This window comes from Fusarium oxysporum, chromosome 3, assembly GCF_000149955.1.
Source record: "Fusarium oxysporum f. sp. lycopersici 4287 chromosome 3, whole genome shotgun sequence".
NCBI classification, from domain to species: Eukaryota; Fungi; Ascomycota; class Sordariomycetes; order Hypocreales; family Nectriaceae; genus Fusarium; species Fusarium oxysporum.
In genome coordinates, this window is record NC_030988.1 from 2,405,546 (window position 1) to 2,419,635 (window position 14,090).

Consider the following 14,090-nt stretch of genomic DNA (forward strand, 5'->3'; position numbering starts at 1 on the left):
TTTGGGGGGGGGGGGGGGGGGGCGTACCGGAAGAGGGTAGGGTTAAGACGGCCGCAAAAGATGCGTTGTTCATAGCTTGATACTACATGGCGTCACAGTTATCAGGATGAAGATCTAAAAGATGCTGCTGGACTTTGTGTGCTTCTTACATATCTTCGAATTTCCAAGGTACAGACAAGGATTCATTGCGAAGTTGACGCGTTGTCCGTGTAATCTCAACTCTGCTTCCATTACCAGCAGACGAATACCTGCCGCCTGCTGTGAGAGATCTTGTGTTGTCTAGCTCCCCATTATGTATCCAAGGACGTTAGAAGACGCTATATTTGAGATCTTGGCTTTCGTGAGAACTTCGCTGGGAACGGGGTGAAGGATATACGTCTTCCACTCCTGCCAGGCAGTGGACACTAATCCGTAGGAGTGCTCGTTCCCAGTTGCATTGAGAACAACTGTGCCCGATGGAATTCCATTGAAGAAGCCTTGGGTGAACGAAAGATCGAGGTCGTTTACCTTGCTGGAATCAGAGGTCTATAGCGCAAATCAGCTCTAGAAAAACTACCCATCGCCTCCGATGCAAAATAGGACGTACCTCTTCTGACCGAATCAGATCCCAGACTGGAAGAATAGATTTTGGCTGACTATGCAAAATCGCTTTCTGCCGGTGAATAATCGGATCGGAGGATTGCTTACCGCCCAAGAGATTTTCTTTCAGCATGTCGAAGTATTCCCTGTATGTCATTCCACATCTGTAAGATCTTGATCTCTCGAAATGGCCATAAGGAATCACTGGGACTGCCAATTTGATTGTCGGGCTTGCTCCATTGTTGTCCTCTGTCCCGAATCCGTCGCTGACAGCGTACTGCATTCTCAATTTCTCCATGTCCAGGTCCTGTTGAATATTTCCCTTGTATCCGTACGATAGTTCTCTCGGATAGGAACATGTTCCGTGCTGGCAGGTAGATGGCCGGTTCCCGTCCGTGCCATCCTTCTGCGGGAATTTCAAAGCCATCCAACTTGGATCTCCGATGCCGCTAACATTCAAGAATCGATATACGTAGGTATAGGGTTCTCTGATGTCCTAGATTGCAAAGTCAGAAATTGTCCCGCGGTTCTTCAGCCATGTGGTGTTCGGAACATGCCAAGGTAGCCTCGATCAACTCTTCCTTGAAGATCCAAAAAACATGCGACTTCCCATACATATCGTCCTTGCAAACTTCTTCATGCGGTAAAGAGTCCTGAAAATCAGGATGCCGGTTCCTTTGACACATCGGGTGATGCGACTGCGAATCCAACCCCAGAAGAATTCTCCAGTCTTTCATCATTTCAAGTTTTTGCAAGAGATGCCATATCTCCGAACGCTTCACCCGCTGTGTAATGTCGTGCAGTCCTTGTGAATCACTGCGTCCACTCCAATCATGCAGATACTTGTCTGATATCTCAAGTTGAAGGCCTGCCCCTGGCGTTGCTGTGACCTTGACTGGGGCTTTGGGGAAAAGATCCTTTGGGTATGCTGGGGACATTTCAATCTTTCCAATTGATATTGTGTACAGTCGGCTGTCTTCCCAGTAGTAATGTCTCCCCGGGGTTCCTTCCTGTGCCAGTAATGCCTGGACAGAACGGGTGGGAGCACGCCAACTTGAAAACTCCTCCCTGCTAGTCGATGAATCTGTGGGAATGACCCTACCGGGCACTGCCATAAACTCCTGGACAAGAACCTGAGCTTGATCGTACTTCCCATTTGCGAGACAAAAATCTACCAGGTCGTAAATAAAGCCGTGTTCTTCTTGAGTAGCTAGAGGGCCGGGAACCTTCCTCATGAGTTGAACGAGATCTCTGAGGAGGGGTATAATAAAGGACATAGAAGTTTCATGCCTTTCGCTATAGACGGCTTCGCGGTCGCGATATAGCTGCATCATGTCATCTACCACTTTGCTATCGTCGAGCTGGTGTGGCAAACCGACGTAGATAAAGCTATAGAATAATCGTAGCATCTCCCCATCTAGATCAGAGAGACCTTCGTTTCTGCTGTTCGGGAATGCACGAATGATAGCCTCTCTCTGCGTCCAAGTAATGTTCCATCCTGGGTCTGAGTCGATACCTGGTTTCCCCAGGCCATCGATCTGGCTCCGGAGAAAAGCAACAGCCAAGGAGTTCCGCAGTGAGACAGCAACATGGCTGTCAAAATTAGGGATGGCCTCTATTTGAGAGAGAAGTCTCGTCCCGTACTTCATGGTTTCAGTGATCATCAGATTGTTCTTGACACTGAGCCAATATACCGTGACGGTGACAAATGCCTTCAGCAGTGCATGGCTATCAGTTGGAAGGTCCCGAGCCATTCCTTGCATGATCAGAAAAGCTGGATTGACGCAGTAGTTTCCACATGTGTCCCACAGATCCGGATACTTTACTGACCCGTATAACCTGGACAGAATCCAGATGACGGGGTGATTGTCGCAGCCGCCATGTGCAAACTTGAGGCTGGGAGCTCTGCGTTCGTTTTCTCTCTGCCACATGTGGCCGCATTCGATAATGGCTTCTTCGATGTGTCCCTGACCAGTAAGCTTGAGTACCATAGTTATGCTGTCTCTATCCATCGCCTGGTCAGCCTCGCTGAGGCTAGCATTATACCTGAGGTATCTGTCCCAAAAGGAATCGATTGTGGGCTGCCAATCAGCGATCAGCTGCGAAGCCATGATCAATAGCCAAGTAAATGCTGCCCGCTGTGTAGTCACTAGGTCGATTACAGAGACTGCTGGTAGATGTATATTGAGTCTAGTCTGAATATTGTAGCTCAGACTGTGGCGTTGATAAATGAACAACCCGCGATCACAGCAACGGCAATGCAGAGCGGGGAGGAAGATGGTGCAAGAAAGGGTCAATCCACTGAAGCAAGCAGTCAATTATAATCCAATTACATAAGCTTTGACAGACGTTTTGCGGGCAAAATGACGCCCAATGTCATTGAGGGAAGTGCTCAATGGAACTGTCTCGGGCGCTCGGATTCGCTGGTGGGTGAGACGCATGGTGTGCTCGTATTCGATCCACCATGAGCCTACCACATCTTGCCGTCATCTAGTGGATACGGGACGTGGAGGTAAAGGTATATTAATACGTAATCGATCTTGAACCGCCGATATTATTGGTTAGCTCGATGATTCCACATGCTTGATCTTCGTCTATACACACATCGACACCAGTCTAAGTCAACCGCCGATTGCTAGCGGAAGTACTAGTTAGATTCTAATGTCCAGACAGCCTGTCAAATAGGCGGGCGTGTCTAGCGTTGGATAATCGATACGGGAAGTTCCGGGGCTGGTACAAAGTTTGGCTAACGGCCAGCGATGAACGAGTTAAGAATCGCAGTTCTACAGAGTAAGACGAGCTAATTAAATACTATACAGCACCCCTCTTTTGCAACAAGAGTAATTGGATAGATATGCGCTGTGGCTGGCAGCTGACTATTTTCAATCTTAATTTTCAGCCTCACTAACTAGGATCTTTATAAATAAGTAATTAATCCCTTCAATTGTGGAGGAGCTCCGGCTAGGTCACGAGAGAGTGGTGCAACCAATTAAAATGAGCTAAATCATAGATACTTAGGATCCTACCTATTTTAGCCTATAATAGAAGTACTAGCAATCCCTTAAGTGATAAATTTGATTTGATTGATTGATTTGATTATATCCTACTCGGTTGTAATCATCTAAACGATTATGCCCGGATAACGGGGTCCGGCGAACAGCCGAAGCCTCACGGATCAGTATTGTTCCGCGGTGCCCCACTTCGCCAACGTCAAACATCGTTGGCCAGCTGTTCCCAAAATTCCCGCTTTTCTCTCTCTAACCACTATTTACATTTGCTGGCAGGCCCATGTACGCAGTGGTTTAATGCTAATGGATCCTTGATTCGAGGCTCTCTCGGGCTGTGAAGACCTCTCTTTCGCGACCGCGTACCTACAGTCTCCCCCCAGTGCTCAGCTTTGTCTATTAAGGTCTCGATCCAGAAATTGCCCAAGGATCTGAGTCAGTTCGATGAACTTGATTGCCTTGGCGGCTGCATTGCGCTCGTTCAGTAGCTTCCGGAGATTGTTGCGTCCTCGGAGTCGTCCCAGTTCCTGGTCCCGGAGTTGGCGGTGTCGACGGCAGCGTAAGAGGACGTGCGCTACCGTTTGTCGATCCGATCCGCAGGGGCATCTGTTGCTGGTGATACCTGGTACTCTTCGGCCGAAGAGGAAGTCGTTGAAGCCTATCTTCTCTGTACGCAGCTGCATGAGGAGTGCGCTGCGCTTCTTGATGAGCCCATCGTGCAGGTCCAAGACCTTGCGCGAAGGTTTGGGCGTGTGCCTGAAGGATGCTCGGCCGCGTGTCTCGGATACCCAGCTTGTCTCCCATGATTTGATGGTCTCTTTATGAGACCATGTCTTCATGGTTGATCGAAGTGGGTATAATTGCTGTGGTTCTACTGCTCTCGGTCCTGTGAGGCCGCCTTCTCTCCAACCTGTCGCTTCTTTTGCTGCTCGATCTGCGTCTTCGTTGCCTTGGATTCCTATATGCGCAGGGACTCATCTGATCTCGGTATTCAGGTCTTGTGTTCGGAGTTCGTCGATCTGTTGCGTGATATTCTTGAGCAGGTATGCGCCTGATTTGCCCTTGGGCCTGGCGGTGGATCGAATAGCGGCCTGGTTGTCGGTGTAGATCGCGACCTTGCTTCTTCTGTTGCCTTTCGATCTGTCTTCTTGTGCGATCTGGAGGGCTAGGCTGATGCCCTGCAGTTCACCGGCGTAGACGGTGGAGGTTGTCTCGTCGCCCATATATGCACTCTTTGTTTCTTGGGTAGTGGTGCAGACCGCGGCAGCACCGATGCTGCCGTCGATGCCACTACCATCTGTGTAGATGTGTATTGCATCCAGCTCGTCTTGTATGATTTGCTCGTGTCTGGCTTGCGCTTCCTCTATGCTTGCTTCGATGAACGTCTGTGGACCTTGCCACCACGGGGGCACTATGTAAGGAGTGATGTATTCTTGTCTCCGAATATTTGGCCCTTGGCGATCGGTGATAGACTGCTCGATAGCTCTTCTCGGGCTTTTCTTGTTTCTTCTCGTTTCCCCTTCCGTGGGCCCATGATCACCCGGGCCGATCCTTCCAAGAGCGTTGACATTGTGCTTGAAGATCTGCAATTCGACTGGTAGAAGGTATGTTTCTATGTCAAGGGCCGGTATGGACGTTGCCTTGAACGCCCCACTGATCACCCTGGAGGCTCTTGCCTGTAGGCTTTGAAGCTTGCTCAGTGTTCGCTCAGTATATGGCTTGTCCCTGGTTCTCCAGTTTGCATTCGACCAGGCAGAACAGGCGTACATCATCTGTGGCACCGCCACTCCTTTGTAGATCTTGCGCATCTCTCGCATTGTCACACCCCAAGTTGAGCCGCCGAGGCTGCCTAGGGCGTTGACTGTCTTGGTGACCTTGCGTTGTACTTCGTCTATGTGTTGTTTCCAGGTGAGGGTGGAGTCCATGATGAGGCCCAGGTACTTGCATGTTTTCTTTGGTTCGATCATGCCCCATCTTGTCTGAAGGGGTTCCTCTACATCTATTCTTGTTCTTGTCCTCGTGAAGTGAGTGAGCTGGAACTTGTCTGGCGCGAAGATAGATGCATGAGTGGCCGCCCACTTCTCTGCGACGTGGAGTGCCTCTTGTAGCTTTTTGCATGTCTCTTTCGTGGAGTCTGCCCAGGTCAGGATAGCCACGTCGTCTATGAAGCCGGTTGTCATTGTGTCTTCTAATTCTCCGCACTTTTCTATTAGATCCGCGTTGTAAAAGAGGTAGAGGATCGGTGATAGATTTGATCCCTGTGGCTCTCCTGTCTCCAATCTGTAGGGTTCAGATGTGAAGCAATCAATTGATAGCGTTGTGAATCTTGGGCGCAGGAAGCTTCCGATCCACTTGACTGTTCTTTCATCTATCTTTCTCTTCCGCAGATTGTGTAGTAGGCGTGCATGTGAAATGTTGTCAAACGCCCCTGATACATCCAGAAGCAGTAGACTTGCCACTTTGCCTGACCCGGTGTTCCAGGCGTCATATATCTTGTCGATGATAAGGTGAAGGGCGTGTTCTGTTGATCGCAGCTTTCTTCCACCCATATGGGTATCGGGCAGCAAGCCATGAGTCTCGGCGATGTAGCTCAGCCTCTTTGCTATCACCGCTTCCATGATCTTTCCTGTAGTGTTTAATAGAGCGATTGGCCTGTAGGCCTTTGGCACGGTATAGTTGTCTTTCCCTGGCTTCCTGAGGACCACCGTTGTGGATTGTCGAAAGTGTTCCGGATAGTAGCCAAGGGCGAGGGACTGATTGAAGATCTTGGTGAGATGGTGCTTGATCCAGGGAGAGGCGATTTGGAGTGCTTTGTTCGCGATGCCGTCTGGTCCTGGAGCCTTGAATGGGGATGATTCTTCAATGGCTTCTTCTATCTCTCTCGTAGTTATCGGTGGCATGGTTATGGGAGCAGGGTAGTTGGCATTCTCTATGTCTTCGAGATTGGTTTCAGGTGGCACTGGAAAAAAGGTCTTTCTGAGAAGCTCTGCTTTTTCGTTTGGGGTATTTGCTTGTTGCTTTGTGGCTGGATCAATCAGTGCTGGTGTTACATTCGGACTTTGGTTATGTCTGTTTCGGGCCCATGTTGCTACCCGCCAGAGGTTTGTTGGGGATTGAGAAACTTCTTCTATCCTCTCGCGATGGTTCTGTCTGAGCGCTTTCTTGATGGTTCTACCTTTGTGATTTCTCGCCGTTCGGTATGCTTCCCATGTCTCTTCGGTATGGTATAAGCTGTGTTGCCGACGGAGTCGTTTTGATTGTGCCAGTACTTTGGCGCATTCTTCATTCCATCCTGATTTCGATCTAGACGATGGAATCGTCGTCGGTACTGCTTCCTCGACAGCTACCGTTAAGGCTACCATCACTTCCTCCACATGTCTATCCAGAGCTGTCTTCGTTCTTGGTCTTTGCTGTGGCGGAAGCTCCCGCTGCAGCACGCGAGTGAATGTCTTTTCATCTAAGGCTTTCCAATTTCGCCGGGGCTTGGCCATCATTTTGAGAATATTCAGGTCTAGTGAGGTGACGATAGGTAGGTGGTCAGAGTCGTGGTCCATGTTTGTTTCGATTTCGCACTGAATCAGTCTGCCCACCAGGCCCGCCGTCGTGAGGCATAGGTCTATGGTCGTTCTTCCGTCACGCTCTTCATATGTGATAGTGCCTGGGACAAGATTGCTCGTGAGACAGTGATCTTCGATGATTGTGATGAGCTCGGCAGCATTAGGATCCGCTCGCTGGACCCGGTCACCTCCCCACAGCTCGTGGCGTAGATTGAAGTCGCCAATGATGATCTGTTCATGTTGGGATGATTGTTCCAGTGCTTTGCCGAGAAGGGGTAGCGTGCTCCCTCTTTCGGTTGCGGTTTGTGTCGGGTTGTAGACATTGTGAACCATAATCCATTGCTCCTCTTCTGTTCCGAGTCTTAGGTTTAGTGAGCCGAGATCTCTGTTTGTCTCTTCAAAGTGCCACCTGGAGTGATCGAGTCTCTTGTTGATGAAAAAGCAGACCCTGGCTGGAAGGGTTTGGTCTTTGTCTGGGTAGCATAGGTGAAATTGATCCTTAGCTGGGTGGTGAGTTGTCGTGTCGAATGGGTTCTTCCAAGGCTCCTGGATAGCGAGGATGTCGTATCGTCCTATGTCGGGATCTCGTAAGAGCGTGGCCATGACTGTGTCTTTGGATTTTCTGACGTTGTACTGTAGTATTGTAAGAGTATTTTGTGTTAACATTCTTGGTCGTCGATTTCCATCTGTTGACCATGCTGTGTGGTTTGTCTGTTGACGTCCAGTGCTTCCAAGACCCTCCTGGAAGCGGCTGCCGTTCGTCTTGGCCGCTGGCTCCCCATGTTTACGACGATCTCGTTATCGGGATTATCTGACGCCACCTGGTCACTGCCAGGGTTCGCTCTTTTCTGTAGCCTCTTGGTAGGCGACCTGCTCCGGGTCGAACTGGCGTCCTGGGGTCGGCCTGATTCCAAAATAGGTCGTCCTGTCCTGGTGATTGTGTTGGTGTTGTTTTGCCGCTCCCGCGTTCTGGTTCCGGTAGATATCCTGGTGACGAAGCTTTCTAGCTCTAGATGATATCTGGGCCGCAGTTTAGAGGCCGCTTTGGCTTTATTGACCTCCTGCTTCCTGACAGGGCATTGGTTATTCCAGGCTTCGTGTACACCGTTGCAGGCCGCACATTTCCGTGGTGCGTCCCTATCGCTCTTGGTTGGGCAATCCCGGGTAGGATGCTCTTGCGCGCAGTAGCCGCATGTTATTGTTGCCTTGCACTGGGTTCCTATGTGGCCATATTTGTGACACTGGAAGCATTGTCTCACGCGGCACTGTCTGTCATAGAGTTCGCATTGGAACACCTCGCCTTGCCAAATGAGGCCCCCATCAATAACTTTATTCGCATCTTCCGGTCGTGTGAACTCGACCACGACCGAAGATGCTGATTTAGAGGACGAAGATCTCGTCAGCCAGCCTATGTACTTGATCTCCGCAGTTGGTATGAAAGGCTTATTATCCTGCAATAACCCATCTCTAATGAGTTCCAAGTTATCCATATCCATCGAACTAGTGCGTACACCATGTACCAAGACACCATACGTCGGAATGCGTACAGTGGCACCGTTTCCGATCCTTTGTTCCCAGTCTTCTGCAAACTGTCTAAGCGCTACCATGTCCGATGAAGTGGCCGTTTTGATGCTCAAGTCACCGCTCCTGAGCTGATTGGAGGATACTACCTTGATCTTCTCTATGTGTTCGTTGCTGCTTTGTGCGATTGCGAGGTCTACATGTGACTTGAGGCTACGGGGACTCATCGCTCTGATGTTGGCTATAGTGACAGGGTCTCTGATGTTGATGATGATCTCGCGTACGGTCTGGACAGGTGATGCTTTCTGGTTCTGTGGGTTATGTATGCTTGTCGCCAGCCCTCCCCTCGCCATCACGTTGGCGTAAGTGGGCGTGATGCTAGCATGGTTTTGCTGGCTCACGAGCTTCATATCTCTGATCATTTTCATTGTTGCTTTACCGATTTCCGTGGCTTCTTTCGCGGCCGTTTTTGCGTCCATCGCAATTTCCGAATTACGTTGAACTACTTCCATGGTTTGTTGAGCTTTAGTGTTTGTTTCGTTGAGCTCATTTTTGAGGCTGTTGACGTGATGCGCTAGGCTTTCGGCTGCGGCTTTTGTTTCGACTTGGCCGATTTTCACTGCTTCGTAGACGTGACCAAGATCGGGCGTGCTCTGCATTTTGACGATGAGGGTGAGAGCCCCAATGAGGGCAACTCGAACTCCTCGGGATGCAACGGGTAGACCATCGCCGTTGTCGATGGCTGACAGTGCCTTTTGGAGATATTGTTGAACAGGTGCTGGGGTCTCACGTGCAAGCAGGGATACTTTAAGATTACAGCCGAAATGGTAAAACCTCCAAGGGGTAGATTTCAACAGAACACAACATGAATACACCAATTCACATCAATGAACCGAATACACGTAATGTTTGACACATACTTGTTTGGGACACATGCTTATCAACCACGTTAGCTGTTATTAGTAGATATATTTTGGTAGTTAGTAGGTAAGTAGTATTATTATCTCTGCTTTAGGCGACCTATAGTAATCGCAAATCTAATCATAGTGTCAGATATAGGGGTCTATTGTGTGTGCTCCCCTCTCTGTCCGATAGTTGGGTTGGAACCCTATTTCTATCTGTTCAGTAATGACCTATCTAAGAGGTTGTTACAGTGCTGAGACAGCTCTCTGACCGGTAGTTCGGTCAGCCGGTTAGCCGGTCTCATTTTCACCAGTATTCAACACAAGGCGCTTCTTACGCCGTCATTCTTCTGTTTTTCATAGAAGACTTCAATGCTTGAAGCACAAAGAAAGGCGATGGAAGACCGAGCAAATGTCGAAGAGTGGTTTAAAAAGTGGCATGATAACACCAAAAAGGCATAGATTATGAGGGTCTTTGGAACATCGATGAGACAGGCTTCCAGATTGGATATCTTAGAAACGGGATTATCGTACGGACTTTTCGAGCTGTTGACCGGCCCATCTTGATCGATGCACATGAGACAATAAGCGTCACGGTCATTGAGTCGATATCAGAAACAGGAGCTATTATTCCCGCCTTTGTTATCATGCCGGGGGTACAGTTACCGTCTCGGTGGGTTGATAATGCATTAGAAAAAGGCGCAACGATTATCACAACACCAAAAGGCTATGTCGACGATATCGCCGCGCTAGAAGTTTTCGATCACTTTGAACGACATACCCGGCCTCAAAAGAATCCACAAAAAAGAACAATATTACTAGATGGCTGTGAGAATCATTTCACCAAGGAGCTTTTCCAAAAAGCCCAAGATGCAGGCGTAGAGCTCTTCCCTTTCCCTCCCCTCTTGACGCATATTCTTCAGCCGCTAGATGTTAGGCTATTTAGCTAATATAAGCACTGGCATCAAGAGGTCCTTTCTCGTGAGATTGCAGATGGCGCTACAGACTTCAATAAAGCTGACTTCCTGTTTCATTTACAGGAAATCCGCCGCAAGACTGCTAAGAAAAGCACTATCATCTCATCTTGGAAGAAGACCGGCATCTATCCTTATAATCACGCGGCCGTGATCGACCGTATGACCAACCCCTTATCATCACTATCTTTAGAGGTAGCTGAGGAGTCGTTACCCGGCTACGTATCACTGGGGTCATCTTCTACTCACAGCAGCGATAACAACTCCGAATCCGATGAGATTTCTGAAGCCTAATCATCTCGAGAGCTATACCATTCGATTCCTTTCGATCAGGAGATTCGATTGATGTCAACGCCGACTGGATCGAAATGGACACGCCACAGCTGAATTTGCGGAAGACCGTCAGTACGAGGAATATGTGGCCCTCAGGATCGAATGCTCAGTGGTCTCGGGCACGCCCCTGACTCCCTCAGTGTTACATATTAATGAGAAGGTGTGAAAGGCACTCAATTCTCGCTTTAAATGGCATTACAGCGACACAGGAGATGCGCCTGCTTAAGGAGAAGAACCTTAGACGCTCTGCCCGGGATCAGGGGACAACGATTATAGCAAATTACGGGCCAATTACTGTCTATGATGCCAGACTTCGCGTCGCAAAGGATCAGCATAACCGACTGCCCGGTCAGGCAGCAGAGGAATCGCGCCTCCACAATAACGAAGTAAAAGACGAAGTCATCTATCTACGACGATGGATTGCAGCAGTCAGGAAGCAATTGAGAATAAGTCTAAAGCTATTACGGGTTGCTGACCTTCATAGCAGCCAGCCGAGCTATTCTCAGAAGAAGAAGATATTCACGGCGGGTGATTTCTATATAAAGTCACAACACCAAGAGTTTCTGAAGCCAACCGCGTTGCTAGGCTTAAGATACCGGCTTCACCGCGAGCTTGACGATAAAATGAAGCAATCCGAGGAGAGAGCAAAGCAGGCAGTAGAATCAGGAAGTCAGGAAGTCATTAAGGTCTTCAGATTTCACTGGAATCCCCTATTCCTTCTTCTATTTGACTATAACTTCAATACTGTGAAGGAGGCACTGGGATTCCTCGTTGCAGATGAGGAAAAACGCCGCTCTAATCGGAAGAAGATGTCGTTAGAAGCTGACGGCTTTGGAATCGTTGAAGATGACGAGGAATAAATTGACGAAGAAGATGATGAAGTAGTCGTTGGGGGAAGTATTGAAGTCAGTTAGGGCGAGTTCGTTGTCCTAAAGGATGATGAAAATACCGAATAGTCGTGATGGTTGCTTGGTGTTTTGGCAATATGTATTTTTGGTGGGGGTTGCAAATGGAGGGGTTGGTCCGGTCACAATCATGTAGCGTGGCAAAGGAAGTACATCTAATTTGGTGGGGCGCACATATAAAAATGAGGTAGCTTAATTTCCCTAGTCAACCGACCCTTTTCCTAGTCACCGTACCCCCCGTGCCTGACCCTCAGGCTCCACGTGTGGAATGGGTTGGGCTAAGGGGGGCCGGTCTCAAGGCCCTACCCGAGTAATCATAGTCAATCTTGATAGCTCAGGAATTCAGAATCTTGCCAATACAAGTCAGATGATGACCAGAAGTGCATTTGCAAAGCTTGACGCGCATCCGGCCTGTCCCATGTTGCCGGTCATCTCCTCTTCATCGATCACATGATTATTACGTGGGCGGTTTCGAAAAGGAGCTTTTAGTGGTCGAATTCTCACGACACTTTCCAAGAACCACGGCATGCCTTGCGATAAGCCGTATACAGTACGAATTCCAGCAATCCAGTTCGTTATATCATGCTAAGATGCACCGCCTGCTCAGCTGTTTTTGCCAAAGTTATTACCAATACGTTCGATCAAAGTTAACAGGCTAGCAGCAAGTAATGGAATCTCCCCCATTCAAGTTGTATTGATGACACTCCATCTGACTCACCATGCTCCAGCTAAAGTGATGGACCGGTCTCGACCGCCATCCAGACCAGGCTTGGTTCATCAAGCCAGTGACCGGCCCGGAGTCGGCCGCCAAGCCTGGTTCCTCCGTGAGGTTATCTTTACTCTGATAACTAATCAATAAGTGGACAAAGTTCCGGAACCTTGGAGGTGCCCGACCGTCAAGGCATACGATTGATCTGGACTTGCTCACATCAGTCGATAGAACATACGATTCTCCACTATCTTTATATGTAGTCGGTTATTGGCCCTGGAATTCTCGTCGAGGATAAGCCATACGATAGAATGGTAGCATTCATTTGTACAATGCCAGTTGCTCCTGGATGATATCGTAAAGTGTGACGACAAAACATTGTAATTCATCTGATATTCCTTTTGAACGATTCATCAAAGTTCCCAGCCGACTTAAACCAGTGGCCATAACGCCCAAATGGCTGCTGAGGAAATTGATGGTACACTTGACACCCTTGTCCAAGGGTATGATAAATCCCAGTTTCAAGTAAGTTTCTTACAGACCACTAGTTACAATTGGTAATATAGAGGGGTATCTGGGCATTACGCGTTTGCCTAATCTGACTTTGAATGGCCAGTGTACTGATAGTTGTTTACAGATGCCTCCTGATTGCTCATCGGGGCAGGGTGAGTTGATTTTAGCCTGACAGATAGAGCCCCAATTACATGGACATAGCAACAGCCACTATCAAGAATCATATATCGGACATGGATGAGTATTTGGCTTCTGAGTAGTTTACCAACACATTAGGGTCATCTGGACCTTCTGACTTATTAGAAGCCGATCTCTCTATAGCCTGCCAGCCAAGTTTTGAGACGAATCTTGACTATATCTGCCCCGATGCCAATACAGAACCGCTGAGGAGGGAGATGAGTGGGCCGTTGACTCCTCCCGAAGAGGCGAGCAATCCCTCGAATCAACAGCCCCCCAGCAAGGATATTTCACTTCATGTTCCCGACGTTCAACTCCAACTTCGATCAGCATTGCGCAAATCCAAGAACCGCAAGCGTCGTGGCACAGCTCCCAGCAATCCAGAACACACCCGAGAAAGCCATAACCTTGTCGAGAAACACTACCGTGCCCGACTCAAGACGCAGTTTGAGAGGCTTCTCACAGTTCTGCAGTGGCACAGGCGCGTAGCCTTGCTGACAGGGATACGACAGCCAACATTGGCCAGGTTCTGAGCAGAGGACAAGTATTGGATATGGCAAGGAATCGCATCATCGAGTTAGAAGGGATGGCTACCATGTATTCTGATGCACACAAGGAGAGGGATTTACAGTGCGGGAATAGCATGGAAACTTTGTCGTAGAAATCTTGTCCTTGTAACCGTATCCCTTTGAGTGCCACAGCCCTTAGGAGGGTCACTCGCCCCACTTAGCTTAGTCATAAGGTTAGTACGTGCAGGGTACCGGAAGTTCATAAGAGATTTGCCAAGTCTGTAAGGTAGCTCTTTGTAACAATCAAAACTGCTGGGACTTTTACCATCATACAAACTAGTATGTGTGGAAAAGTACCGTTAGTTTCATTTATCTTGATTGGCTCTATACCCCTGTCGTGACCCCG

General features: G+C 48.8%; 3 protein-coding genes across 6 annotated transcripts; 1 reads left to right on the top strand and 2 right to left on the bottom strand.

Moving 5' to 3' along the window:
* Positions 1-279: 279 nt before the first annotated feature.
* FOXG_06516 (uncharacterized protein) lies at positions 280-2,690 on the bottom strand (the record flags this gene model as incomplete). Its single annotated transcript, XM_018385201.1, has 3 exons — positions 280-525; positions 587-1,075; positions 1,179-2,690. The coding sequence occupies 3 exons, from the start codon at positions 2,688-2,690 to the stop codon at positions 280-282; spliced, it is 2,247 nt and encodes a 748-aa protein (XP_018242436.1).
* A 5,110-nt stretch (positions 2,691-7,800) lies between these two features.
* Positions 7,801-9,321, bottom strand: FOXG_17759 (uncharacterized protein; the record flags this gene model as incomplete). Its single annotated transcript, XM_018397749.1, has 1 exon — positions 7,801-9,321. The coding sequence occupies one exon, from the start codon at positions 9,319-9,321 to the stop codon at positions 7,801-7,803; it is 1,521 nt and encodes a 506-aa protein (XP_018242437.1).
* A 2,984-nt stretch (positions 9,322-12,305) lies between these two features.
* FOXG_06517 (uncharacterized protein) lies at positions 12,306-14,062 on the top strand. Of its 4 annotated transcripts, XM_018385202.1 has the most exons (5): positions 12,306-12,441; positions 12,505-13,010; positions 13,123-13,150; positions 13,200-13,254; positions 13,305-14,036. In XM_018385202.1, the coding sequence occupies exons 2-5, from the start codon at positions 12,961-12,963 to the stop codon at positions 13,706-13,708; spliced, it is 537 nt and encodes a 178-aa protein (XP_018242438.1). In that variant the 5' UTR covers positions 12,306-12,441; positions 12,505-12,960; the 3' UTR covers positions 13,709-14,036. The 4 variants fall into 4 exon arrangements, with proteins under 4 accessions (XP_018242438.1, XP_018242440.1, XP_018242441.1 ...); XM_018385204.1 differs by having other exon boundaries at positions 13,123-13,254; positions 13,302-14,062; XM_018385205.1 differs by having other exon boundaries at positions 13,123-13,254.
* Positions 14,063-14,090: the final 28 nt, after the last annotated feature.

What these genes read in the sequence shown, in the direction of transcription:
- FOXG_06517 (XM_018385202.1), top strand. Translation starts at nt 12,961, where the DNA reads ATGGTACACTTGACACCCTTGTCCAAGGGTATGATAAATCCCAGTTTC. An exon ending in ATGATAAATCCCAGTTTCAA is followed by an intron (nt 13,011 to 13,122) that starts GTAAGTTTCTTA and finishes AGTTGTTTACAG; the next exon opens with ATGCCTCCTGATTGCTCATC. An exon ending in GATGAGTATTTGGCTTCTGA is followed by an intron (nt 13,255 to 13,304) that starts GTAGTTTACCAA and finishes ACTTATTAGAAG; the next exon opens with CCGATCTCTCTATAGCCTGC.